Source organism: Phyllostomus discolor, chromosome X, assembly GCF_004126475.2.
Source record: "Phyllostomus discolor isolate MPI-MPIP mPhyDis1 chromosome X, mPhyDis1.pri.v3, whole genome shotgun sequence".
Taxonomy (NCBI): domain Eukaryota; kingdom Metazoa; phylum Chordata; class Mammalia; order Chiroptera; family Phyllostomidae; genus Phyllostomus; species Phyllostomus discolor.
The window spans coordinates 40269908-40297436 of NC_050198.1; the positions used below are offsets into that span (position 1 = coordinate 40269908).

The following is a 27529-nucleotide window of genomic DNA, read 5'->3' on the forward strand; positions in this document are numbered from 1 at the left end:
GATCCTGTAGCAGACACCCAGCTGGGGGCCACAGCAGCCTAGGTCCCCACACAGGTCCCTGGACCTTACTGTCCCAATCCAATCTCCTTACTGTCTGTTTTTCAACATCCTCTACAATTTTTGTCCCCAAACTTCATATAAACTGGTATGTCATTGGCTGTTCACTCTGTTTCTCAGATCAGCTAGGTGTTCCAGCTGGGCGCAGGGGGAGGTGGGCTCTACTCCCACCTACCTCTCCTCCATCTTCGAGAGTCTTATGTACTTTTCTAAGTTCCTTTCTAGGTACTGAGGATACAGAGATAAAAAAAATAGGGAAACTTCCCTTCATGGATTCTTGCGTTAGGTAGGAAGGTAGACAAGTAAGCAGTCAAGAAAGAAAAATAAATGCAAAGAGCATGTATCAGATAGTATCAGTCATCTCCAAATTTCAGTCACTTAATCTAACACAAATTTATTTTTCAATCATGCAAAGTATGTTGTAGATCCAGGCAACCCTTTAGGGCAGTTGTCCTTCATATGTTGGCTCATCATTCTAGGCTGTTTGTCTTATGGTGGCTCTACATCAACAAGTGTTTACATGATGACCATAGCAGGGAGGGGTTTGTATGGGACATTAATTGTTCCAGCCATAGAGGAACACACATTACTTCCTCCCATAAACAAAACCAGTCATGTGGTGTATCCCTGCTTTAAGTTGAAAGATAAATTGGAGTGCAATCATTCTATCTTCCTGGGAGTAGAAGAGAGTTGGATACTGGAACATTGGTGATCTACTGTAAGTATGTGTAATCCCAGTGTGACAGCCTAACACATGTGAATGCCAGAGATCTCTAAGGCTCTCCCCAAGCTTTGGGATTCTGCTGTCATTCTCAATGATACCTAAAGGGTTGGACTTCATACTTGTACCTAACATGTTCTCCATGAAGTAATAGTACAGGTGAGAGATTTTCCATGGGTTTCCCTCTGACAGTGTCCAATATCCTTTCTCAGAAGTAGCAAGTTGGCTGTCATTCAGAGTTTTACACTCGTCTCTCTCAGATCTAAGTCAACAGGTTTTCATGACACTCTGTTTTTCTACTTTCTTTGGCCTAGATGCAGTGACTGAAGTGAAGACTGATATCTATGTGACCAGTTTTGGCCCTGTGTCAGACACTGACATGGTAAGTATAGTTCCTGGTAAAGTAAAAGGGAAAGATGATACAACAGATCAAGTAAAATGTTTTTTTTTTTCAGGGCCTTGAAGCTATATCTTATGGAGAAGTTTTGTCTTAGATGAATTCCCTACCCTCACCACCCTACATTTAGCCAAATCCATCTCTTGTCCTGCTCACTCTACCTATTTACATAAAAGCATATACCCTCGTCAGGAGTATCAGTCCCTTCTTTCCCCAGCGCATCTTTCAAAATTGACCTCGCTCTCTATCCTCAATTAAATTTCCCCTGACCTCTCCTTTCACATTTTGCCATCACCACACACATATTACTACTGATAGGTCATGTGAAGAAAGCATTGTGGTGGAGATTCCCAGTCAAGCAGCCAGTGGTATTATCCAAGTCTGTTCCTTTCAAACAGGCCCGAGGACTTTCACTGGGTATATGGACTGACCAGGATGATGAAAAGTGTTTGGAGGGAGAGTAAAACCCACTTCTGGGAACTGAACCTTCTGTAGATGTAAGCAGTGGGAGAGCTTTGGAGCAGATTCAAGGAGTAGGGGAGAGCACAGTAGATCTAAAAAGGGAATGGCTCATGGGTCATTTGCAAGGACTTTCTCTTCTCCTATCACTTTCCATTGTTTCCAAAGCAAAGACTGCAGAGGAGAATTGAAACAGGATACCCCCACCTTAATGGACGACACTTAACGGACGATCTGATTAATACTAAGTATCACATATTTGATTTAATAATTATCATATAAGGAAACAAAAAAGCTATTATGTTCTCAGTATGCCTGGCAGTTATTAGATGTTCAATAAATTTTTGTTGAATGAGTAACTTTGTATTAAAAATAAAAATTTTAAAATAAAAAATGTACTTTAAAAATATGGAATGTCCATGTTCATTACTTAGATTTTTCTCTGTATCTCTATCATCAGTGAGACAATTACTTAGCAAGGGACAGGGCTTCTTTAAACCTGTTGAGTATATACAAATGTTTGTATAGGGACATGATAGAGTTTTCCCTGTAGGTAATACAGAACCATTCAGTGGATTTGAGTAGGGCAGTGAAAATATGTTTTGTATTAGAAAGATTGATTTGGAACTCTGAACAGGATGGACTACAAGGGGCAAAAGACTGGAGGATGAAAACTGGTTTAGGCACATTGATTTTTACATGACTTTTCCTTCAACCAAACAAAGTATAGGAGTCACTTGGAGAAGCAGGCAGGTTCTCAGGAGAGAGTCATGTGTAGTTGTGAGGCCAGGCAAGGGCAAGGTCTAGGCCTGAACTTTGTCTTTCAAGTGTGGAATGAAGGGAAGGGTACAGATATATAGTAGACTCCCTGTATACTCCTTGAGGGCAATTCATAGTTTCCCTGGCACTTAATAGAATACTTGACACACAGGGAGAACTCAGTGAGGGACCTGTTTGAAATATGAGGGACAGAGGAGACAGGTCTTTCATAGGGTCAGCAGGAAAACCTTTATATCTTGTACCTTCTCAACCTGTTGACTATTCCCACAGCTTCAGATCCAGGTATGCATTAAAACTGTTGCCAGTTGTTAATTCAACAAGTACTCCTTAAAAGCCAAAATCTGCATTAAGGAGTTCTAGGGACCCACATATTTAAAGAGCTCATGGGCCATTGGGGATAACCAGATCCACCAGTGATGGATTAGAGTTTTTAAAAGAAAGCAACTGAAGTTACTCTTTGAACACACACACATATTTACTCTCACTAATGCACCAACATCCACAAATACATTCAGAAAAAGGTACATACATGTAAGAAAATACGCACAGAATAACAACCCACATGTTATCCTAGGAACTCCATAGACACACATCTGCAAGTAGATACTTCAATCCAGAGATACTGCAAAAACACACACACAACCCCTGCCCAAACTAGCCCCTCTATTTGCTCCTTCCCCTACCCAAGCAGGCATACATGGGTATTCAGAGGCCTGGAGGCATTTCAAACAATCCAGACTTTCTATCTCTTTTGAAGTTTCATGTTCCTCTTGCTTGATTGTTTTTCTTCCTCAGGATTAAGGAGAAGCAACAGAATGGCTACTCTTATATGGAGGGAATACTTTAGTCAAGTAAATTTTAGGTTATTTTTACCTGCACTTCAATCCTGTCACAAGGCAGAATAGCTATGATCACTCTGTCTGGGAAATATGTTTCTGGTGTCTTTAGAAACTGCCTCATGTACTACTTGGTAGACTGGGAAATTGATCCAGGGTCATGAATCAACTTTTGTTGAAGTATCAGGCTTTAGCAGCTAGTCAAAGCATGAACTCAGGCTCACTTGAGATAATAGATTACTTGGAAAAGTAGATGAAAAGTATAGCTGGCTGAGTTCTTAACTCACTTCCATGCAAACAGGGAGTTTTGGTCCAGAATACTTTCTTAAGGGAGTAGAGACAGTCTTGTGTTTACAAAGTGGGGGAAATTGTGGTGCCATTTTAAGCACTGAACTAGCACCACTCATAATCCTTTGTAGTCATTGCACTTCTTGGTCAAACACTGACCTCCAAAGACATAGATCCTGAGTGTGACAGAAAGCTCCATGTCTGTTTTGTTCATCTAAGTACTACCAATGCCTAATCTGTTTTTAGTATTTGGTAAATTCTCAACTATTTGTTGAACACAAAAATAAACAAGATGGGAAAAAATTAAATTTGAGGAAAAAATTATAACTGTGTTTCTCCACTTGACTGGAAGTTATTCAAAGGTAGAAACCATGTCAGGTGCATTTCTGTATCTCCAACACCTGGTACGGGAACTGACACAGGTTCTTTCTGTTGAGATGAAATGAAACATTGGTAGCAAGCCCTGCAGTTAAAGAGTCCAAGTACCATAGCTTTCTCCAGGAGATGCTCTTGACCAACAAGACTAACAAGTCACTGATTAATGGCTCCAGGCTTTGGGCTACTAGTTTTGGTGGCTTCTCCAACCATGGAAATAAGGAGCTGTAACAATAGGGAATTAGGCAGAATTGAAAGCTGTAGAGTTGTAGGTCTTTCTAAGGGGAAATTAAGAGAAGGAAAGAAACTAACTGCAGAATATAAGATATAACTTGGAAACATGTTACAATGGTAACTTTATAGGCATCATGAGTGAAAGGCTTGTGATAACCATTTGCGATAAATGGAGCTTGATGGTCACACCATACACAGCTCCTCAGTAGCAATACCAATAATGGGTCAATTGTCTCCCAGGAGAGAAACAATAAGAAATAAGGGATACAATCCAAATTTGTGTAAACTGAGGCCATATGAACTACTATGACTTTTTATTTTGAGGAGAGTTTAGAGCGTTTTTCTCAATCAGTGTATGGAAAGATGGTAGAGGTAACAATAAGAGGAAGGCTGAAAAGGATTCAGTAAAACTGCAGTTTCATTGTCACTTCTCTCTCAGATTGAGTCTGTTTATTCCTTGCCAATGAGTAATGGTTCTTGGCAAGTAGAAGTTTTCCCTGGTCTTCCAAGATCCTTTGAATTAGATTGCAGAGAAAAGTGGGATACTGGCTTAAGAAAAGCTTGCTAAGCATATGGTCAGTACCTGGAAAGGAAGGTACAAAGGTGACAACTGATATTATTTGAGAGTAGATATTTTTTGTTTTAAAATTTTTTTTAAAGATTTTATTTATTTTTAGAGAGGGAAGGGAGGGAGGGAGAGAGAGAGAGAGAGAGAGAGAGAGAGAGAGAGAGAGAGAGAGAGAGAGAGAGAGGGAGGGAGAGAGAGAGAGAGAGGGAGAGAGAGAGAGAAACATCAATGTGCGGTTGCTGGGGGTTATGGCCTGCAACCCAGGAATGTACCCTGGCTGGGAATCAAACCTGGGACACTTTGGTTCCCAGCCCGCACTCAATCCACTGAGCTACACCAGCCAGGGCTTCTTTTAAATATTTTATGGTTTATGCTATTTCAATATTACAGTGTCCCGATTTTTCCCCTGCTTCCCCACCTCCACTCAGCCCTCCCCACATTCCCAGTCAATCTCCACAATTTTGTCCATGTACGTAGGTCATGCATATACAGGTTATGGCACAAATAATGCCCCATTTTTATTACAAAATCTTTTATTAAAAATAATAAGCATGCATTTCTATAACATAACAATAACACATTCAACCATACCATATTACATTTTAGGTGAAATCTTCAAATTAAAACTATAAATTACTACACCCATATTATTACCCTACCAACCACACTCAAGCAGGTGTTACTTCTGTTGGACCCTGTATGTTCTTTGACTAATCTCTTCACCTTCTTTTAACCAGACCCTACCTCCCTCTCCCCTCTGACATCTGTCATTCTGTTCTGTGTTTCCGTGTCTCTGATTCTATTTTGATCATTTGTTTATTTTGTTCATTAGATTCTACTTATAAGTGATATCACATGGTATTTGTCTGTCATTGACTGGCTTATTTCACTTAGCATAATAGTCTCCAGTTTCATTCATGCTATCACAAAAAGTAAGAGTTCCTTCTTTTATACTGCTTCGTGGTATTCCATTCTGAAATATACCACAGCTTTTTTGTCTACTCATCTACTGATGGGAACTTACACTGTTTCAAAATCTCAGTTATTATAAATAATGCTTTTAGGAATATAGGAAAGGAATATATATTATTTTGAATTGGTGTTTTGGGATTCTTAGGATATATTCCTAGAAGTGGAAATGCTGAGTCAAAAGGTAGTTACATCTTTAATATTTTGAGAAAGTTCCAAACTGTTTTCCAGAGTAGTTGCACTGCAATTCCCACCAACAATGTACTAGCGTTCTCTTTTCTCCACAACCTTGAAAGCACTTATTATTTGTTGATTTGTTTATGGTCATTCTCACTGGTGTGAAGTGGAATCTCATTGTGGTTTTAATTGCATCTCTCTGATGGCTAGGATGTTGAGCATCTTTTCGTATGTCTCTGGACCCTCTATATGTCCTTCTTGGAGAAGTGTCTGTTCAGGTCTTGGAGATCAAACCCTTGTCCAAGATATTGGCAAATATGTTTTCCAATATGGTTGGTTCATTTTCCATTTTGTTGATGTTTTCTTCAGCTGAGCAGAAGGTTTATATTTTTATTTTTATTTTTTTAAGATTTTATTTATTTATTTTTAGAGAGGGAAGGGAGGGAGAAAGAGAGAGAGAGAAACATCAATGTGCGGTTGCTGGGGGTCATGGCCTGCAACCCAGGTATGTACCCTGATTGGGAATCGAACCTGTGACACTTTGGTTCGCAGCCCGAGCTCAATCCACTGAGCTATGCCAGCCAGGGCTTGAAGGTTTTCATTTTGATGAAGTCCCATTTATTTATTCTTTCCTTTATGCCCCTTGCTCTAGGGGACATAATCGGTGAAAATACTGGTGCATGGAATATCTGAGACTTTCCTGCCTATGTTCTCCTCTAGGACTTTTATGGTGTCACATCTTATATTTAAGTACTTTAGACATATTCAGTTTATTTTTGTTTATGGTATAAGTTGGTGATTGAGTTTCATTTTTTTTTTGCATGTAGCTGTCCAGATGTGCCAACACTATTTGTTAAAGAGGCTATTTTTACTCCATTTTATGTTCCTGCCCACTTTGTCGAATATTAATTGACCATAGAGACTTGGGTTTATTTCTGGACTCCCTATTCTGTTCCATTGATCTATGTGTCTGTTCTTATGCCCACACCAGACTCTTTTGATTACCTTGGCCTTGTAATATAGTTTGATGTCAGGTATGGTGATCCCTCCTACTTTGATCTCCTTTCTCAAAATTGCTGTGGCTATCCAGGGTCGTTTATATTTCCATATAAGTTTTTGAAATGTTTTCTCTATATCTGTGAAATGTGTCATTGGCATTTTAATAGGGATTGCATTGAATCTATAAAATGCTTTGGGTAGTACGGACACTTTGATGATGTTAATTCTTGAAATCCACCAACATGATATATGCTTCCATTTATTTGTGTCTTCCTAAAATTCTTTCTTCAGTGTTGTATAGTCTTCTGAGTGCAGGTTTTGTACTCCTTGGTTAGGTTTATTCCTAAGTACTTTATTTTTCTTGTGTCTGGTATAGCAAATGGGATTTTTTTTTTCTTGATTTCTGCTTCTGATATTTCATTGCTGAGGTTCAAAAATGCCTTCAATTTATGAATATTGTCTTTGTATGACACTGTTTTTCCAAATTCACTTATTAGCTCAAGTAGTGTTTTAGTGGACTCTGTAGGGTTTTCTATGTATACTATCATGTCTTCTAAAAAATGATAGTATACATGACAGTCACTGAGGTTTTAATTTGCATCTCTCCCATGTCTAGTGATGTGGAACATCTTCTCATATGTCTATGGACCCTCCGTATGTCCTTTTTGGAGAAGTGTCTACTCATGTCCATTCCCCATTTTAATTGGATTGTTTGTCTTCCTGATGTTTAGTCTTAGGATTTCTTTATATATTTTAAAGAGTAAATCTTTGTCTGATGTGTAATTGGGAAATATGTTCTCCCATACAGTGGAGTCCCTTTGCTTTTTGATGATGGTTTCCTTAGCTGTGCAGAAGCTTTTAAATTTGATGTAGTCCCATTTGTTTATTTTTCCTTTGTTTCCCTTGCCCTAGGAGATATATCATCAATAATATTGCTAGGTGAGATATCTGAAATTTTACTGCCTATGTTTACCTATAGGATTTTTGTGCTATAATGACTTGTACTAAGTCAATTATCCATTTTTAGTTTATTCTGGTGTATGGTGTAAGTTGGTGGTCTAGCTTCGTTTTTTTTTTTTTTAAGATTTTGTTTGTTTATTTTTAGAGAGAGGAGAAAGTGGGGAGAAAATGAGGGGCAGAAACAAAAATGTGTGGTTGCTTCTCATGTGCCCCCTATTGGGAACCTAGCCCACAACCAAGGCATGTGCCCTGATAAGAATTGAACCCGTGACCCTTTGGCTTGCAAGCTGACACTCAGTCCACAGAGCCACACCAGCAAAGCCTTATTTTTTAAAGTACTAGTTCAGATCTCCCAACACCACTTAATGAGACTGTTTTTACTCCATTGTATGCTCTTCCCTACTTTATCAAATATTTATTGACCATATAGAGGTGGGTATATTTCTGGGCTCTCTGTTCGTTTTCATTAAGCTATGTGTCTGTTCTTATGCCAGTATAAGACTATTGTGGTTACAGTACCCTTATAATATAGTTTGATATTAGGTATTTTGATCCCTCCAACTTTATTCTTCTTTCTCAAGATTGACGAGGCTATTTGGGGCCTTTTGTGGGGGTCATATAAATTTTTGGAATATTGTTCTAGATCTGTGAAATATGCCATTGATATTTTAATAGGAATTGCATTGAATTGATAGCTTTGGGTAGTATGGACATTTTAATTATGTTAATTCTTCCAATCCATGAATATAGTACATGCTTCCACTTCTTTGTATTTTTCTTAATTTTGTTCTTCAGTGTCCTATAGTTTTCTGAGTACACGTATTTTACTTCCTTGATTAAATGTATTCATGGGTTCCTTATTATTTTGTTGCAATAGAAAATGAGATTGATTATTCCTAGGTATTTTCTTTTTCTTTTTGCTATATCAAATGGGATGTTTTTCTTGGTTCCTGCTTCTGCTGTTTCATTTTGGTATACAAAAATGCCTTTGATTTCTGGATATTGACTTTCTATCCTGCTGTTTTGCCAAATTCATTTATTAGGTCAAGCAGTTTTGGGGTTTTTTTTTGGCAGAGTCTATAAGATTTTCTATGTATACTATCATGTCATCTTCAAACAATGACAGTTATGTTTCTTCCTTTCCAATTTGGATGCCTTTTATTTCCTTTTTTGTCTGATCACTGTGGCTAAAACTTCCAATATTATGTTGAATAGAAGTGGTGGAAGTGGACGACCTTGTCTTGTTCCTGAACTTAGTAGAAAAGATTTTAGTTTTTGCCCATTGAATATGATGTTACACGCAGCAACATTTTCACTGATATGTCCCCTAGAGCAACGGAAATAAAGGAAAGAGTAAAAAAATGGGATCACATCAAGATAAAAAGCTTCTGCATGGCTAAAGAAAACAGTATTAAAATAAAAAGAGAACCAACCATATGGGAAAACATATTTGTCAATGATGCCTCAAACAAGGGTTCAATCTCCAAAATATAGAAAAAACTCACATGACTCCACTCTAAGTAGACAAGCAACCCAATTAAAAAATAGGCAAAGGACTTGAAAAGACACTTCTCCAAGGAGGACATACAGAGGATCCAGAGACAATTGAAAAGATTCTCAGTATCACTAGCTATCGGAGAGATGCAAATTAAAACCACAGTGAGATACCACTTCACACCTGTCAGAATGGCCATCATAAACCAAGCAACGGACAAGTGTTGGAGAGGTTGTGGAGAAAAGGGAACCCTAGTGCACTGTTGGTGAGATTGCAGACTGGTACAACCACTATGGAAAACAGTATGGAATTTCCTCAGAAAACTAAAAATGGATCTGCCTTTTGACCCAGCAATTCCACTGCTGGGATTATATCTTAAGAACCCTGAAACACCAATCCAAAAGAACCTATGCACCCCAATGTTCATAGCAGCACAATTTACAATAGCTAAGTGCTGGAAGCAACCTAAGTGCCCATCAATAAATGAATGGAACCTAGGTGCCCATCAGTAAATGAATGGAAAACTGTGGTACATGTACACAATGGAATACTATGCAGCAGAAAGAAAGAAGGAGCTCCTACCCTTTGGGACAGCATGGATGGAACTGGAAAACACTGTGCTAAGTGAAATAAGCCAGGCGGTGAAAGACAAATACCATATGATCTCACCTTTAAGAGGAACCTAATGAACAAAACAAACAAACAAGCAAAATATAACCAAAGACACTGAAATAGAGAACAGGTTGACAGAGACCAGAGGGGAGAAGGGAGGGAAGTTCAAGGGAAAAGGGGAAGGGTTTACAGGAAAAAGTATGAAGGACACATGGACAAAATCGAAGGGTGGTGGAAATGGGAGGGAGGTGAGGAGGGCTGGGGGTGGGTTGGGATGGGAGTAAAAGGCAGAAATCTGTACTTGAACAACAATTAAATAAAAAAAGCAAAAATAAATGAATGAATGAATGAATAGAAAATGGGATTGTTTTCTTAATTTTTAAAATAATAGTTTATTACTGGTGTATTAAATGCCATCAATTTCTGTATATTGATTTTGTATCCTGCTGCTTTGCTGAATTTATTAATTAGGTCTAGTATTTTTCTGGTAGAGCCTACAGGGTTTTCTATGTACAATATCATCTTGTCTTGAGGAAATGACAGTTTTACTTCTTCCTTTCCCATTTGGATGCATTTATTTCTTTTTCTTGTTTAATCACTGTGGCTAGGACTTCCAGTACTATGCTGAATAAAAATGGTGAAAGTGGACATCCCTATCTTGTTCCTGATCTTAAGGGAAACACTTTTAGTTTTTATCCATTGAGAATGATGTTGGTTATAGTTTTTCATATATGGCCTTTATTATGTTGAGATATGATCCCTCTGTTCCCACTTCACTGAGAGTTTTTATCATAAATGGGTGGTGGATTTTATCAAATACTTTTTATTTACTATTGATATGATCATGTGATTTTTTATGCTTCATTTTTTATGTCATGTATCACATTTATTGATTTGTGAATATTGTCCCAGCCTTACATCCATGGAATGATTCCCACTTGATTACAGCTTTTGATGTTTTTAATGCATTGCTGTATCCAGTTTGCTAATAGTTTGTTGGGGATTTTAGCATCTATGTTCATCAGAGATATTAACCTGTGTTTTCCTTCTCTGTTGTGTCTTGACCTTGTCTTGGAATTATAATAATATTGGCATTGTGAAAAGAGTTTGTAAGTCTTCCCTCTTCTTGAATATTTTGGAATAGTTTGAAAGTATTGATGTTAGTTCTTATTTGAATGATTGGTAAAATTCACCTGTGAAGCCATCTGGTCCAGTACTTTTGTTTGTTGGAAATTTTTTTATTACTACTTCAATTTGATTAGTTGTTATTGGTCTATTCAGGTTTTCTGTCTCTTTCTGATTTAGTTTTTGAAGATTTTATGTTTCTGGAAATGTATCCATTTAACCCACATTGTCCACTTTTGAGGCATATATTTGTTCATAGTATTCTCTTAAAATCCCTCATGTTTCTGTGGTGTCTTTTATGTCTACTTTTCATTTTTTTTATTTTATTAATTTGGGTCCTCTATTTTTCTTGATGAGTCTAAAGGTTTGTCAATTTTGTCTATCTTTTCAAAGAAGCAACTCCTGTATTCATTGATCTTTTGAATTGTTTTTGTTGTCACTATTCCGTTTATTTCTGCTCTGATCTTGATTATTTCCTTTCTTCTTCTCATTATGGGCATTGTTTGTTGTTGTTTTTTTTTAGTTCTTTTAGGTGTAGGATTAGGATGCTTCTTTGAGATTTTTCTGTCTTCTTGAGGAAGGCCTGCAATGTTATGAACTTCCCTCTCAGAACTGCTTTTGCTGTGTCCCATATGTTTTGGTTTGTTTTGTGTTTTTTAAATTTCTTCCTTGATCTCATTGTTGACCCATTAATTATTTGATATTATTTAGCCTCTATGTGTTTCAATGTTTTTGTTTTTTTATTGAGATTGTTTTCTAGTTTCAAGCCATTGTGATATGAAAAACTGCTTCATTTGATTTCTTTTTTTCCTTTTTTAATTTTAATCATTTGATTTCAATTTTCTTGAATTTATTAAGACTTATTTTGTGTCAGGAATAATTAAGACAACTGTACTTGAACAACAATAGAAAAAAAGACTTATTTTGTGTCATATCATGTTCTCTTTCTTTGAAAATGATCCATGTGCACCTGAGAAGAATATGTATTCTGTTGCTTTGGGATGAAATGTTCGGCAAATGTCAGTTACATCCATTTGACTAGTATGTTGTTTAAAGATGTTGTTTCTTTGTTGATTTTTTGCATAAAAGATCTATCCATTGATGACAGTGGGGTGTTAAAAACCCCTATGATGACTGTATTGCTCTTCATCTCTTCTTTAAGTCCACCAATACTTTCTTTATATATTTAGGTGCTCCTATATTGGGTGCATATATGTTTATAAGGGTTATATGCCTGTGTTGGATTGACCCCTTTAGTATTCTGTAGTGATCTTCTTTGTCTCTTGTTATAGTGTGTGTTTTGAAGACTATCTTGTCAGTTACAAATATTGCTACTCCCGCTATTTTTTCATCTGTATTTACATTGAATACTTTTTTCCTCATCCCTTCACTTTCAGCCTGTCTAAATCTTTTGTTCTGAGGTGGGTTCTTTGTAAATAGCATATATATGGGTCATGTTTTTTTTATCCATTTAGCTACCCCGTGTCTTTTGATTGGAGCATTTATTTCATTTACATTTAAGGTTATTACTCATAGGTACTTATTCATTGCCATTTTATTCCTCTATACATATGTTCCTCTCTATGTATTTCTTTATTCTCTTAACGCTGCAGAGGTCACAGTAAAACAATTACAGTGTAGGTTGCATGCATCTGTGAGATTACATTCATTACTAGTATGTACTGAAGTGGGAAACATTTTAAAACACTGCAAATTTGCATTGATTATATTTATATAATAAAATACATGTTTTGTTTACTTTCAGTTACTATCTAGAAATCATTAAACAAAGAAATATAAAAATGTAAAGAATAAATTGTTTTCTTTTCAAAACTTGGATATTACTAAAAGTACAACCAAAAATGTGTTTAACATTAATTAATCAGAATCTTCAATGGTTGGCTTTGTGAAAATGTTTGTAACAATCATCGCAAACAATATTAGTATGCTCGAGGCATAAATAGTCTTCATAGCACTTGCAAAAATATTTTGATAAGCCATTCGAGTAGCATTTGCTGGTGTTCTTCAACATCTTTTGAATTATTGAATTGAGATATTTTCCCAGCCATTTTCAACAGAAAATGAAAAAAGTCCACAATACACCTTTGAATATTGCAAACAAAAACAACTACAGCAACACTGACTTTAGAGCACTTGGTATCTCTCAGATACAACTTACTATGGAATATCACATACCCTTACAAAAACACATGTTATTACCGAACTGATGGCTTAAACATTAAGGCTTAACATTAGTCACATACAAACATGTACCTAGGCATGGCCTTGAACCTATGCACATGATACATGTAACAATAATTAAGAAGAGTTTGTTTTTATCTCTCAGATCAGCTGCAGCCTCTACAGAGTTGAAGCATTCTCTTTAACATCTTTTATAATGCTGGTTTGGTGTTAATGAACTCCTTTAGCTTTTTTGTTGTTGTTCTGTAAAACTCTTTATTTTGATTTTGATTTTAAATGATAGTCTTGCTGGATAGAGTAGTCTTGGTTGCAGATCTTTGCTTTTCATTATTTGAATACTTCATGCAAATCCCTTCTAGTCTGAAATGTTTTTGTTGAGAAATCAGCTGACAGTCTTATTGAAACTCCTTTGTAGGTAACTGTTTCTCTGTTACTGCCTTTAAGATTCTGTCTCTATCTTTGAACTTTGACATTTTAATTATGTGTCTTGGTGTGGGTTTCTTTGGGCTCATCTTGATTGGAACTCTTTGTGATTCTTGAACATGTGTGAATTTTTCTTTCAACAGGTTAGGGAAGTTTTCTGTCATTATTTCTTCTAACATATTTTTTATCCCATGTCTCCTACTGGTATTCCTATGATGTGGATATTGTTACATTTCATGTTGTCCCAAAGTTCCCTTAAAGCCTTTTCTTTTTCTTTTCATTACTCTGATTGGGTGTTTTTTTCTGCCTTGTCTTCCAACTCACTGATTCGATCTTCTGCTTTATCTAGCCTTTTAATTCTTTCTAGCATATTCTTCATTTCAGATATTTCATTCTTCATTTTCATCTGGTTCTTATTCATAGTTCCTATGTCATTTTTCATGCTGATGTAGTTCCCACTAAGTTCCTTGAAGTTGTCACTAAGTTCCTTGATCATCCTTATAATCGTTAATTTGAACTCTGTGTCTGATAAATTGCTCATCTTAATTTCATTTAGCTCTTTTTCTGTGGATTCTCCCCTTTTCTTTTCTTTGGATATTGTTTCTTTGTCTCCCAATTTTGGCTGACACTTTTTATTGTTTGTATACATTAGATAGATCTGCTTTGACTCCCTCTCTTCATGGGGTTGCCTTATGTGGTAGGAATCCTGTGGTACCCAGTGATGCAGCTTTCTTGATCTTCTGTGTTGCATTCTCTAGGAATGTCCCTTGTGAGGATTATGTGGGCTGTCCTGTTGTACTGGGTCTTGCCGGTTGATGGCCTATTCACTGGTGGGATCTGCCCTATGGCTGCTGACTGAGAGGCTCAACCCCCTCCACATTATCTATACTGTTGTACAGGTGCTAACAGAACAAACAAAACAAAAACAAAACAAGCAAAAAGTAATGATCCCCAACAACAACAGCAAAATAAACAAACAAAAACCCCCACAAGGAATAATAAAAGTGGAAGGAGAAATAGAATAGGAAAAAAGAATATAAGAAGACCAAATGAAAGAAAATGGATTATGAAAAGAGAGAAAGAAAACAATAAGGGTAAGGAATAGAAAGAGGAAGTCACCAGAAAAGAACAAAGAATGAGAAATTAAAAAATAAGAAATGGAAAGAAGAAGAAACAAATGGAGTAAGAAAAGAGAAGAGTAAAATAAGGGATAGGAAAGAAAAAAGAGAAAAAAGAAATAAGTTGAAGAAAAAAAATAATAAAGCTATACAAAAGAAAAATAATGAAAATAATGAAAAAGAATAAAACTGCATCTCAGCAGAGTTTAGTGCTTACCTGTATACAGCTCTGTGTTGTCTGAAACTCCTGTAAGCCAATGTCAGCTGTTGTCCACGTCTGGCCAACTGCCTTTTCTAAGCTACAAGTGATCTACAGTTTGTGGCTGTCTTCTCTGGGCTTGGTTGCACCTGGGATGGGCCTCCCTGCACTCCAAGGCTGGCTTTTATCGGCACAGGGCTCAGGAGTGGGTCATTAAATAACCAAAGGCATTGCAGTATCCGCCTCCACCTGCCTCTGCCTGCTGGGCTGCTCTCAGTCTTAGTCTAGCCACTGACTTGACCTGTTTCTGAGAGGACTTCTGGTGGAATGGTGAGGATGAAACCCCTGGATCTCCTATGGGAGGTGATTTTCAGACTTCAGGGAAGATGGTTAGTGTGTTCCCCAGTCCCCACATCACAGTCTGAGTCTGTCCTGGATTATTTCTCTGAATTTAGCAGGGCAAAGTCCCTAGGGGGAAAGTGGGTGGGGTCTCCAGAGCTCATATTTTGGGTCTTCTGGAAATCCAGAGGGTATTTCTATGGATGGCTCTCTTGAGGAAGAAATGACAGTCCAGTTCCTAGAAAAGTGTATGGAATGGCCGTGCCCTTAAGCCAATCCCCTGAGTCTGTGTATGTTCCTGTCTCCTCAGCAGGGGTTAAGATTTTAAAAAGTTGTAAGGTGCTATAAGCAGGATTCAGGAAGGTGTGGTGAGTGGGAATCCAGAGGATGGGGCAAACAGGATTCAAGAGGGTGGGGTGAACAGTTTTCCCACAGGGTAAGGTAATTGCTTTTCCCCTAGGAAGTGCTTACTCTTCTCAAGAAAAATGACTTTTCTGGTATCAAGGTATGTCCAGGCACAGAGAACCCAGAAACCATTCCCCTATGTCCCTCTCTAAGATCTTCCACCCCTGACTCGCCTCCTTTGATTCCTGTTAGCACCACCCTTCCTTCATTTGAGCCCAAGGTGAGTGGCTGCAAACAAAAAAACTCTGTGCTTTAGTCCCATAGGAAAAAAAAATTGTAGTTTTGTCTCCAGCAGGCTCCATCTCTCCTCATCAATAAAAGCCCCATGGCCTTTTGCCAATGGGTGCTATGTGGGTGGATAATCCTGGCACTGGTGCTGCTCTATGCTTGGAAGCCTGGTCCGGTCCAGGCTTCACTCCTCTCAGGAAGAGGCTCCCACATCCATACTATAATCTCAGCCCACTGGTGAGACATGAAAGGGCAATTCATGTCCTCACCCTTCCTGCTGCTCTTGAGGTCGTTTCTGCCCATCTTTGGTTAAGAGACTCCTTTTTAGGTAGTCTTCAGTTGTTTATTTCAGATAGCTGTTCCCCTGTTCTTTTTTTTTTTTTTCCAGTTTGGTTCTGGTAGGCTGTGCGAGACAGATCTTCCTACTCTGCCACCAGCTTTCCCCCTCCCATCCTGAAAGTAGATCTTAGGTGTTCTTACCACACACATGAAAAAAAGTGGCAGTTAAGATGACATATTAATGAACTTAACTATGGTAATAATTTCATAATACATATATATATATATTAAATCATCTTGTTGTAAAATCTAATATATACCTTTTTTCACTTATTAATTCTACCTCAATAAAGCTGGGGTAGGGAAAGGAAATGTGAAAAACTTTGGATACTGCCTGATCTAGAACAACTTCTGACAAAGCTTCTATTCTAGCATTCCTAAGGCTCCAGGATCTTTTCTGGTCCTTGAGCATGCCAGTGATGCAGATTCCCAGGGTCCTCAGTTATATATTCAACAATTACTATCTGGATGTACTGATAAAGTTAGTGAGAAAAATAATAAGGACAAAAAGTGGTAATGTTAGTAGAGTCAGAGAGAATAACTTGGAAACTTAAAATACCAGTTGTAGGTATTATCAGCCTCACCATTTTTCCAGGGATGCTTTTACTGATTAGATACATGCTAGGTAAAAGTGCCAGCTGCCACTTGTCAGAGAAACTTCCTAGGTTATGTAGTTGGCAAACAAGTAGATGATACAATAAGAAAACTAACAGTCTGGCTTGATTAGAAAAATAAAATGGAGGATTGGAAATAAGAATCCATAAAAGACATAATCATAATTATTGGTAACATATTCAGGTGACATACATTTTGGTCTGACAATCATGCAAAGTTATTAGAGTATACAAAGACTATACAAGAAAAAATGGTGTTAATTAAAAAGAAAGTAGCACAGATTTCTCTTTCCTGGTGGCAATGGGCTTGAAGTTATTGTACCTTTTTCCTCTCTAGCACTGGAAAAAGTGGTTATGTCCACTTCAAGTCCTGACTTACTGGTGGTCCCAGGCACAGAATGAGAGAAACTCTTTATTTTGTAAGCCTGTTAGGCTTTCAGTTTCCTCTTATTCCATGGGATACCATATTCCTATATACAATATAGAAAGAGGGTCCATGTCTGTTGGATTCCATGACTGGGAATTTCCTGGCTACTTTATGCAAAATAGATAGGCAGTACACAGAAACAGTGTTAATAAGACAATTTCAAGGATAAATGCAATGAAAAGAGGCATATGGGTTATGAATCTCCAAAACAGAGACTGATGCAGAGAATGCAAAGAGCAAAGGAAAGACTGGATGGCCAAAATAAAAGGTGTGTGTATGTGTGGCCTGCTTATGGGACAATGACAGTCCCTCTACCATAATGCAATTGTCAAGTTCCTTGGCCCCATACTCTGTTAAAGTAGAGTCAATCTTTCAGGCCCTTTCTGGGATTCTGCTTTGAAACATTGCACAGTGTCAGAGTTGTATACATTCAAACTCTTAACAACAAGCCCAAAATTCTTCCCCAAGAGCTACATGTCATCTCTGACCAGTACAGGAAATGTATTAAGTGTCTTTCCCAGAAGAAAGATATGAGCTTATTATCTGGAACATGAGATTTAAATGTTTCACAGAACAACAGAATTCATTTGTCAATTTGGAAGCAACCATCATTGCAGAGTATACATGGAATCAATTTGCAAGGAAAGAATTGAATCTCTTTCTTTCTTTCTTTCTTTTTTTGTGGATTACTTTTGTCCAAAGGGCATGGGATACTTATGGAACAAATAATCATAATGTAATTTTCCTCGATAGTTTTTACTATGTCAAGAATAATAGAGAATGGTTATCCATCACCTAACATTTTAAAATCTTAAATATTTTCCATATTTCTTTTATTTTTTAAATCCAGTGATACACATGAAGTCCCATGTTTACCTTAAGTTAATCACATTTCTCTTCATCCCCAGAGATAATCACAGTGAATTTGCTTTCTTTGTGAGTCACTCCAGTGCATACTCTAGACGTATACCTAAGGTTGTATATATCACATGCAACAGCAAATATCACAATAAATAACAAAGATAGGTTTTCATGTTTTTACAAAGGTTTTATTTATTTATTTATGTTTTATTAAATACTTTTGAATTTTAGTGTTCAAATACAGTTTTCTGCCTTCCCCCCCACCCTTCCCCAACAACCCAGCCATTCATACCTCCCTCCCCTGTTCCCAACCCCTGTTGTTTTTGTCCATGTGTCCTTTATAGTTGTTCCTGTAAACCATTCACCCTTCTTCCCACCATTATCTACCCCCTATCCCTCTGGTTACTGTCAATTTGTTCTTAATTTCAATGTTTTTGGAAACATTTTGCTTGCTTGTTTGCTTGTTAATTAAGTTCCAGTTAAAGGTGAGATCATATGGTATTTGTCTTTCACTGCCTGGCTTATTTTACTTAGCATAGTGCTCTCCAGTTTCATCCGTGCTGTCACAAAGGGTATGAGCTCCTTCCTTTCTGCTGTGTAGTATTCCATTATGTAAATGTACTAGAGTTTTTTGATTCATTCATTTACTGATCAGCACTTAGGTTTCTTCCAGCACTTTGCTGTTGTATGTTGTGCTACAGTGAACATTGGGGTGCATAGGTTCTTTTGGATTGGTGTTTCGGGGTTCTTAGGATACAATCCTAGCAGTGCAATGCTGGGTTAAAATGCAGCTCCGTTTTTAGTTTTCTGAGGAAATTCCATACTGTTTTCCATAGTGGTTGTACCAGTCGGCAATCCCACCAACAGTGCACTAGGGTTCTCTTTTCTCCACAATCTCTCCAACACTTGTTTGTTGCTTTGTTTATGATGGCCATTCTGACAGGTGAGAAGTGATATCTCACTGTGGTTTTAATTTGCATCTCACTGATGGCTAGCAATACTGAACATCTTTTCATATGTCTCTGGACCCCCTGTGTGTCCTCCTTAGAGAAGTGCCTCTTCAAGCCCGTTGCCCATTTTTTCATTGGGTTGCTTGTCTTACTGCAGTGGAGTTGTGTGAGTTCTTTCTATATTTTGGAGATCAAACCTTTGTCTGAGGTATCATTGGAAAATATGTTTTCCCATACAGTTGGTTCCATTTTCATTTTAGTGCTGTTTTCTTTAGCCATGCAGAAGCTTTTTAATTTGATGAGGTCCAATTTGTTTATTCTTTCCCTTGTGTGCCTTACTCCAGGGGACATCAGTGAAAGTATTCCTGCATGTAATATCTGCCTATGTTCCCTGCCTATGTTCTACTGAAAAACTTTTATGGTGTTGTGAGTTATAGTTAAGTCTTTTATCCACCTTGAATTTATTTTTGTTTATGATGTAAGTTGGTGATCAAGTTTCGACTTTTTTGCATGTAGCTGTCCAGATCTCCCAACAACATTTGTTGAAGAGGCTATTTTTACTTGATTTTATGCTTCTGCCCCCTTTGTCAAATATTAATTGACTATAGGAACTTAGGTTTATTTCTGGGCTCCCTGTTCTGTTCCATTGGTCTATGTGTCTGTTTTTATGCAAGTACCAGGCTGTTTTGACTACAGTTGCCTTGGAATACAGTTTGATATCAGGTATTGTGATCCCTCCTGCTTTGCTCTTCTTTCTCAAAATTGCTGCAGTTATTCAGGGTCACTTACGTTTCCATATAAATTACTGAAATGCTTGTTATATACCTGTGAAATATGTCATTGGTACTTTAATAGGGATTGCATTGAATCTATAAATTCCTTTGGGTAGTATGGCCATTTTGATGATGTTAATTCTTCCATTCCATGAGCATGGTACATGCTTTCATTTGTTTGTGTCTTCCTTAATTTCTTTTTTCAGTGTTGTACAGTTTTCTGAGTACAGGCCTTTTGCTTCCTTGGTGAGGTTTATTCCTAAATACTTTATTTTTCTTGTTGCTACAGTAGATGGGATTTTTTCCTGATTTTTGTTTCTGATATTTCATTGTTGGTATACAAAAATGCCTTTTATTTCTGAGTATTGACTTTGTGTCCTCCTGTTTTGCCAAATTCACTTGTTAGGTCGAGTAGTTTGTTTGTGGAGTCTACAAGATTTTCTATGTATCCTATCATGTCATCTGCAAAATGACAGTTTTAATTCTTCCTTTCCATTTTGGATGCCTTTTCTTTCTTTTTCTTGTCTGATTCCTGTGGCTAGGACTTCCAGTACTATGCTGAAAAGGAGTGGGGAAAGCAGGCATCCTTGTCTTGTTTCTGATCTTAATGGGAAAACTCTAAGTTTTTGCCCACTGAGTATGATGTTGGCTGTCGTTCTCTCATGAATGGCCTTTATTATGTTGAGGAATGCTACCTGTATTCCCACTTTGCTGAGTGTTTTTATAATAAATGGGTGCTGTACCTTATCAAATGCTTTTTCTCATCTATTGATATGATCAAATGATTTCTGTCTTCCATTTTGTTTGTTGTGTGTTATGTTTATTTATCTGTGAGTATTGTACCATCCTTGCATACCTAGGATGAATCCCACTTGATCATGGTGTATGATCTTTTTAACATGTTGCTGGATGTGGTTTGCCAATATTTTGTTCAGGATTTTAGCTTCTATGTTCATCACCAATATTGGCCTGAAGTTTCTTTCTTTGTTATGTATTTATCTGCTTTTGTGATTAGGACGATGCTGGCTTCATAAAAAGAGTTTGGGAGTCTTCCAGCTCCTTGAATTTTTTAATATAATCTGTGAAGGATGGGAGTGAGCTCTCCCTTAAATGCTTTGTAAAATTCTCCTGAGAAACTGTCTGGTCCAGGACTTTTGTGTGTAGGAAGATTTTTGATTACTGTTTCAATTTCATCAGCTGTTATTGGTCTGTTCAAGCTTTATGCTTCTTCATTCAGTTTTGGAAGATTATATTTTTCTAGAAATTTGTCCATTTCACCTAGGTTTTCAAATTTCTTGGATTATAGTTCTTCATTGTAATTTCTTATAATCCTTTGTATTTCTGTGCTATCAGTTGTAATCTTTCCTCTTTCATTTCTGATTGTGTTTATTTGGGTCCTCTCTCTTTTTTTCTTGAAGAGCCTGCTTAACGGCTTGTCAAATTTTTATCTTTTCAAATAACCAGCTCCTGGATTCATTGATCCTTAGAATTGTGCTTTTAGTCTCTGTGTCACTTACTTCTGCTCTGATCTTTGTTATTGGCTTCCTTCTGCTTGCTCTGGTCTGTCTTTGTTGTTGTTCCTTGAGTTCTTGTAGGCGTAGGGTTAGGTTGTTTATTTGAAATGTTTCTATCTTTTTTAGGTAGGCTTGTATCATTATGAACTTGCCTCTCAGGACTGCCTTCACTGTGTACCATAGTTTTGGATTGTTGTTAGTTCTTTTTCATTTGTTTCCAGAGACTTTTTGATTTCTTCCTTAATCTTATTCTTGACACATTCATTGTTTCATATCATGCTATTCAATCTCCATGATTTTGAGTGTTTGGGTTTTTTTCCCTCAGGGTTGGTTTCTAATTTCAGTCCCTTTTGGTCAGAGAAAATGCTTAATATGATTTCAATTTTCTTGAATTTGTTGAGGCTTGTTTTGTGTCCTATCATGTGGCCTATCTTTGTAAATATTCCATATGCATTTGAAAAGAATGTGTATTTTGCTTCTTTGGGATGAAAGGCTCTCTCTCCCTCTCTCCCTCATTATATATATATATATATATATATATCTGATATATATAAAACTATGTCTGATATATATCAGATATATATCTCATTATGTATATAAATGTTATATATAACATTTAACTGATATATATATATATATATATATATATATATATATATAGGATATCCATTATATATATATATATATATATATATATATATATATATATATATATATCAGTTAAATGGATATATATATATCATGTAGGAAATTGTTCAGTGCCACAATATCTTTGTTGATATTTTGTTTGGAAGATCTGTCCATTTTTGGTAGTGGGGTGTTAAAATTCCCTACTATAATTGTGTTGTTGTCAATACCTTTCTTGAAGTCCTCCAAGATTTTCTTTATGTATTTGGTGCTCCTATGTTGGGTGCATATATATTTACTGTGTTTATGTCTTCTTGATGGATTCTTCCCTTGAATATTGTGAAGTGACCTTCTGGGTCTGTTTTTATGGCTCTTTGTTTGAGGTCTATTTTTTCCAATATGAGCATTGCTACCCTGAATTTTTTCCCTGTCCATTGGCTTTGAATATTTGTTTTCAGTCCTTCATTGTCAGTCTGTGTAGGCCTTTTGGTCTGAGGTAGGTGTCTTCTCCCATTATATGTGTGGGTCACGTTTTCTTAATCATTCAGCTCATTTATGTCTTTTGATTGGTGCATGTAATCCATTTACATTCAAGGTTATTATTGATAGGTACTTATTCAGTGCTGTTTTCATACATAACTTCATCTCTCTCTCACTGTTTTTCTTCCTGTTCTTAAAGGAAATCTTTTAGCATCTCTCGTAGAGCTTCTTTGGAGGGAATATATTCTTTGATGCTTCTTGTTTGGGAAATTCCTTATTTGGCCTTCTGTTTTAATTGAGAGCCTTGCTGGATAAAGTAGTCTTCATTGCAGGCCTCTGGTTCTCATTACTTGGAATATTTCTTGCCATTGCATTCTGGCTTGAAGAGTTTCCATTGAGAAGTCAGCTGTTAGCCTTATTGGGGCTCCCTTGTATGTTACTTCCTGTTTCTCCCTTGCTGCCTTTAAGATTCTCTGTTTGCCTTGGATTTTTGCCATTTTAATTATGATGTTTTGTGAAGTGGGCCTCTTTGGGTTCCTCTTGATTGAGACTCTCTGTGTTTCCTGTATTTGCATGACTTTTTCTCTCAGCAACTTAGAGAAGTTTTCAATCATTACTTTTTCAAACAGGTTTTCTATCCCTTGCTCTTCTTCTTCACCTTCTGGTACCCCCTATTATATGGATATTATTACGTTTCATGTTGTCTTGCATTTCCCTTACCATCTATTTTTTCTTTCTAAGTATCTTTTCCTTTTTTTTTTTTTTTTGCTCTTTCTGGGTGTTTTTTTCTATCTTGTTCTACAGCTTGCTGATTCGACCTTCCACTTTATCCAGTCTGTTTGTAATTCCTTCTAGTGTGTTTTTTATTTTTGAAATTTTATTATTTATTTCTTCCTGGTTTTGTTTTTAGTTTCTATTCCCTTTTTTCATACTGTTGTAGTCCTAACTGCGTTCCTTATAGTTGTCTGTGAGTTCCTTGAGCATCTTTATAACCATTATTTTGAATTCTATATCTGATAGTTTGCTTACCTCCATTTCATTTAGCTTTTAGTGGGGAGTCTTCCATTCCTTTTGATTGCATATTCTTTTTTTTCCTCCCCATTTTAGGTAATTCATTTTGTTTGCTTCTGCACTGCTTGATGTTTTGCTTTGCTAGCTGTCTTTGTAGGGTGAACTTTTATGGTAGGAATTCTGTGGGGTTGAGTGGTGTGGTCTCTTTGATCTCATTGTCTGGATGCTCTAGGCTTGCCCTTTCTTCTGTTTGTGTTGGTTCTCTTGTTGTACTTGGGTTTTTACCTTATGGTGATTCCTTTTTAGGTGTTTTTTTTCTCTTCCAGCAGGTATACTGATGTTTGCAGCTCCTATTTATTCTTGTATGTGATCCATGGCAGGGGGTAGGCAAAATGAATTAAGACAGCGGGGGAGTATTTTATAGGATTTTATGTACCAGCAAGTAGAAGAGAGATAGGAGATTTTTTTGGATAAGTATAGCATTAACTGTGATATTTCACCCATCTAGCCACTTTTTATGAAAGGTGAGAGAGAGATAAGCCTCTTTTTAGAGGGGAGGAGTATTGTGAGCTGAATCCAGAAAACTGAGCTCTTGTGCAAGGTTAGATGATGAGATAGTGAGAGTAATGAATAAAAGTAGGCATAGTATGTGTGAGAATAGAGTTAACCACAGTGGTAATAATGCCCAGCAATAAATTGAAGTATGCTAAGATCAGAAAGGGTTGTAATATAGTATGTACAATTGTACAGAAGAGCCACTATTTATAATAGTACTGGAACAACAATAATATGACAAGAAATATATGATTTGGATAACCAGAATAGACATTATAAAATCAAGAGTAGTGTGTCATTGGAACATGAGTGAAGTGAAAGAAGGAAAATTAAAATACAGTGAAGAGAGAATAAGGAAAACCTGTCAAACAATGCAATTATACAGAGAAATAAAATGAGGAAAACTAAACATGGAAGAGCAATAAAAAATACTAATAAAATAAAATGGTAAAAATAATGAAAAAATACACATAAACAATAAAATGCCAGCTCTATGAAATAGCAAAATGACATCTGTTTCAGTTTCTCAGTTCTTGAGGTTAGCCTAATGTTCCCCCTTTGGATCTGTCTCTGAATCCTTTGTCTTTTTGTCTCACTTGGGAAAGGAAAAAAAGAAGGAAAAACTAGAGAGAGGAAAGAAAAAAAATAAGCCTCCTGCTGACTTTAAACCCGTTCAGGGTGTTCTGCTAGTCTTCCTGGACACCAGAGGAAAAAGGGGGCTGGGCTTCACTTTTCTCCCTTCCTATGGTTCTGAGAGGATGGAGACCAGGTCTGGGCTGCAATATTCCCAGTTTCCCAGCCTCCTCCCAGGTCCTCTGTGAGCTGCCAGGCTCCACTCAGTGATCAGCCTCTGTGTGTGCACAGCTCAAATCACCCCCAGGGTGAGTCAGCTGTTGCTCAAGAGTTCCTTGTAAAGCAGCTGCCTTCTGTTCTTAACAGGTGCCCAGCTTTTCACACAACCCACCTTTCCAACCAGTCCAGGAACTATCAGAGTCAGGGTCTGACACGGCCCTATTCCTCCCTTCTCCAGGTGTCACCCAGCACTTGAATTTCTCTGGTGCCAGTGTCCACAGCCCCAGTAGATGTATACTGCCTCTGTGTGTCTCCCTCTTTGTCTCCTTCTTCATCTCTCCCTCTCCCTCTTGGTGCTGGGCTTCCCTCCCTGCTCTGGTAGGGGAGCTAGCTTGTGATCTAACTCTCTTCCACATATCCTGTGGCAGGCACCACCTGGGGGGCCACAGCGGCTTAGGTCCCTGCACAGATCCCAGGGACCTTACTGTCCCAGCGCAATCTCCTCACCATCTGTTTTCTGTTTTTCAATGTCCTCTATAATTTTTGGCCTCCAAACTTCATATAAGCTGGGATTCCACTGGCTGCTCACTCTGTTCCTCAGAAGATCAGCTAGGTGTTCCAGATGGGCACAGGGAGAACTGGGCTCCGCTCCCACCTACCTTGCACTATCTTTTTATTTATTTATTTTTAGACAGATGGGAAGGGAAGGAGAAAGAGAGGGAGAGAAACATCAATGTTTGGTTGCCTCTTGCACAGCCCCTACTGGGGACCTGGCCTGAAACCCAGGTATGTGCCCTGACTGGGGATTGAACCAGCAGCCCTTTAGTTCCTAGGCCAGCACTCAATCCACTGAGCCACACCAGCCAGGGGTCATGTTTCTAAACTATATAAAATGCATCATACCTTATGTATCATTTTCCAACTCATTTTCCCACTGTGTATTGAAAGCTATTTTTGGTGTATTTAATTCATTTATCTTAACTGTTATAGACCATCACAGTATGTGAATATTTATCCAAACATGCATCCAATTGTCATTTCAATGTACATTTAGGCTGCTTCCAGTATATACATTGCATATGGCTACATTATTTATTTACCCTTAGAATATATGAATTTTGTTTTATAATGTTTATGTATTCTTTTTCCCATGTTTATACTTTTTTCTTGCCTTCTATAAAATTGAAACATCTTTATTCCCATTTGTTTTTCTCCACTGTGTTGTAAGTTTTAATTCTATTTTTAGTATATTATTTAATGTTTACCTTAAATGTTAACATACATATTTGACCTCTAATATTTCCTCTCTCATTCCAAATAATAGAAAGATACACTAACCTACATATTACTATTCCCCCCTTCTATTTGGTTTCATCTAGTTATTTGTTCCACCTTGTTATTATAGCCCTTATTCTCATTTATAGAGAGCCATTATTTCTTTATTTCACCTCTAAGTTTGTCAACACTTGTACTCACCCTTTCTTCTTGCATCTTCCTGCTGGTTTCATTTTCAACCACATGAAGAACTTTGCTAGTTCTTTTCCTAAGGAATTGCTCACTAATTTATTTAAAATATTTATAGAGCACCTACTATATGCCAGGTAGAATTTTAGGTGCTAGGGATATAGTAGTACATAGAACAAAGTCTCTGCTCTCATGGAGCTTCCAGGCTAGTGGAATGAAAAAAAAAGCAGTAAGCAAATAAAAATATTTTTTGTCATATCTAACAGAATAATACATAAAAAATAATGCATGGTAATGGGAAGGGGGATTACTATTTATGATAGGATAATCAAAGAATGTTTCTCTGATATGGAGACTTTTGAATGAGACATGAATGGTGTGAGTTACCCAGGTATGAGAAAATATAATTTTGTGTAAAATTATCTTTATTTGCCCTCATATTAAGTGGTAATCTAGTTGGCTATAGAATTCTTTTGGATCCTATTGTTGTTTTCAAGAAGTCTGCTATTAACCAAAGTGTTATTTCTTTGTAAGTAATATGCCTTTTCTATTTTGCTTTGTCAAAGATCTTTGGTATTCTTCAAATTCACTGTGTTGGTTTGGATGTAATTTATTATAATGAGCTCACCACTCATTATTGCATTTCAGTAGGTTCTTGAAAATAAGGTTGAATATCTTTCAAGAATTCTGAGAAGCTATCATCCATTAGCACTTATTTTGAAAACTTTATTTTTTATTTAATCTTTATTGTTTTTTTTCATTACCATCTAATCCCCTTATACCCCCTCCCTCAGCAACCACCACACTGTTGTCCATGTCCAAGAGTCCTTTTTTCTTTTTGTTCAATCCTTCCACTCCCTAACCACATCTACTGGCTGTTTTGCTCTCCATCTACGAGTCTGTCTCTTTTGCTTATTAGTTCAGTTTGTTCATTATATTCCACATATGAGTGAAATCATATGGTATTTGTCTTTCTCTGACTGGCTTATATCTCTTAGCATAATGTTCTCTAAGTATATTCATACTGTTGCAAAGGGTAAAGTTTCCTTTTTTTTTTTTTGAAGGCCAAGTAGCATTCCATTGTGTAAATGTCCCATAGTTTTATCCACTCATCTGTTGATGGATGCTTATTTTGTTACTCCCTCATTTTCTCACT

At 37.1% G+C, this 27529-nt stretch overlaps 1 protein-coding gene across 1 annotated transcript in view; it reads left to right on the forward strand.

Moving 5' to 3' along the window:
• Positions 1 to 27529, forward strand: part of GABRA3 (gamma-aminobutyric acid type A receptor subunit alpha3) — a 351529-nt gene that overhangs the window by 172314 nt on the left and 151686 nt on the right. Inside the window, exon 4 of the mRNA XM_036017204.1 lies at positions 1093 to 1160. Coding sequence (XP_035873097.1) covers positions 1093 to 1160 — 68 coding nt within the window. The remainder of the gene's footprint in view (positions 1 to 1092; positions 1161 to 27529) is intronic.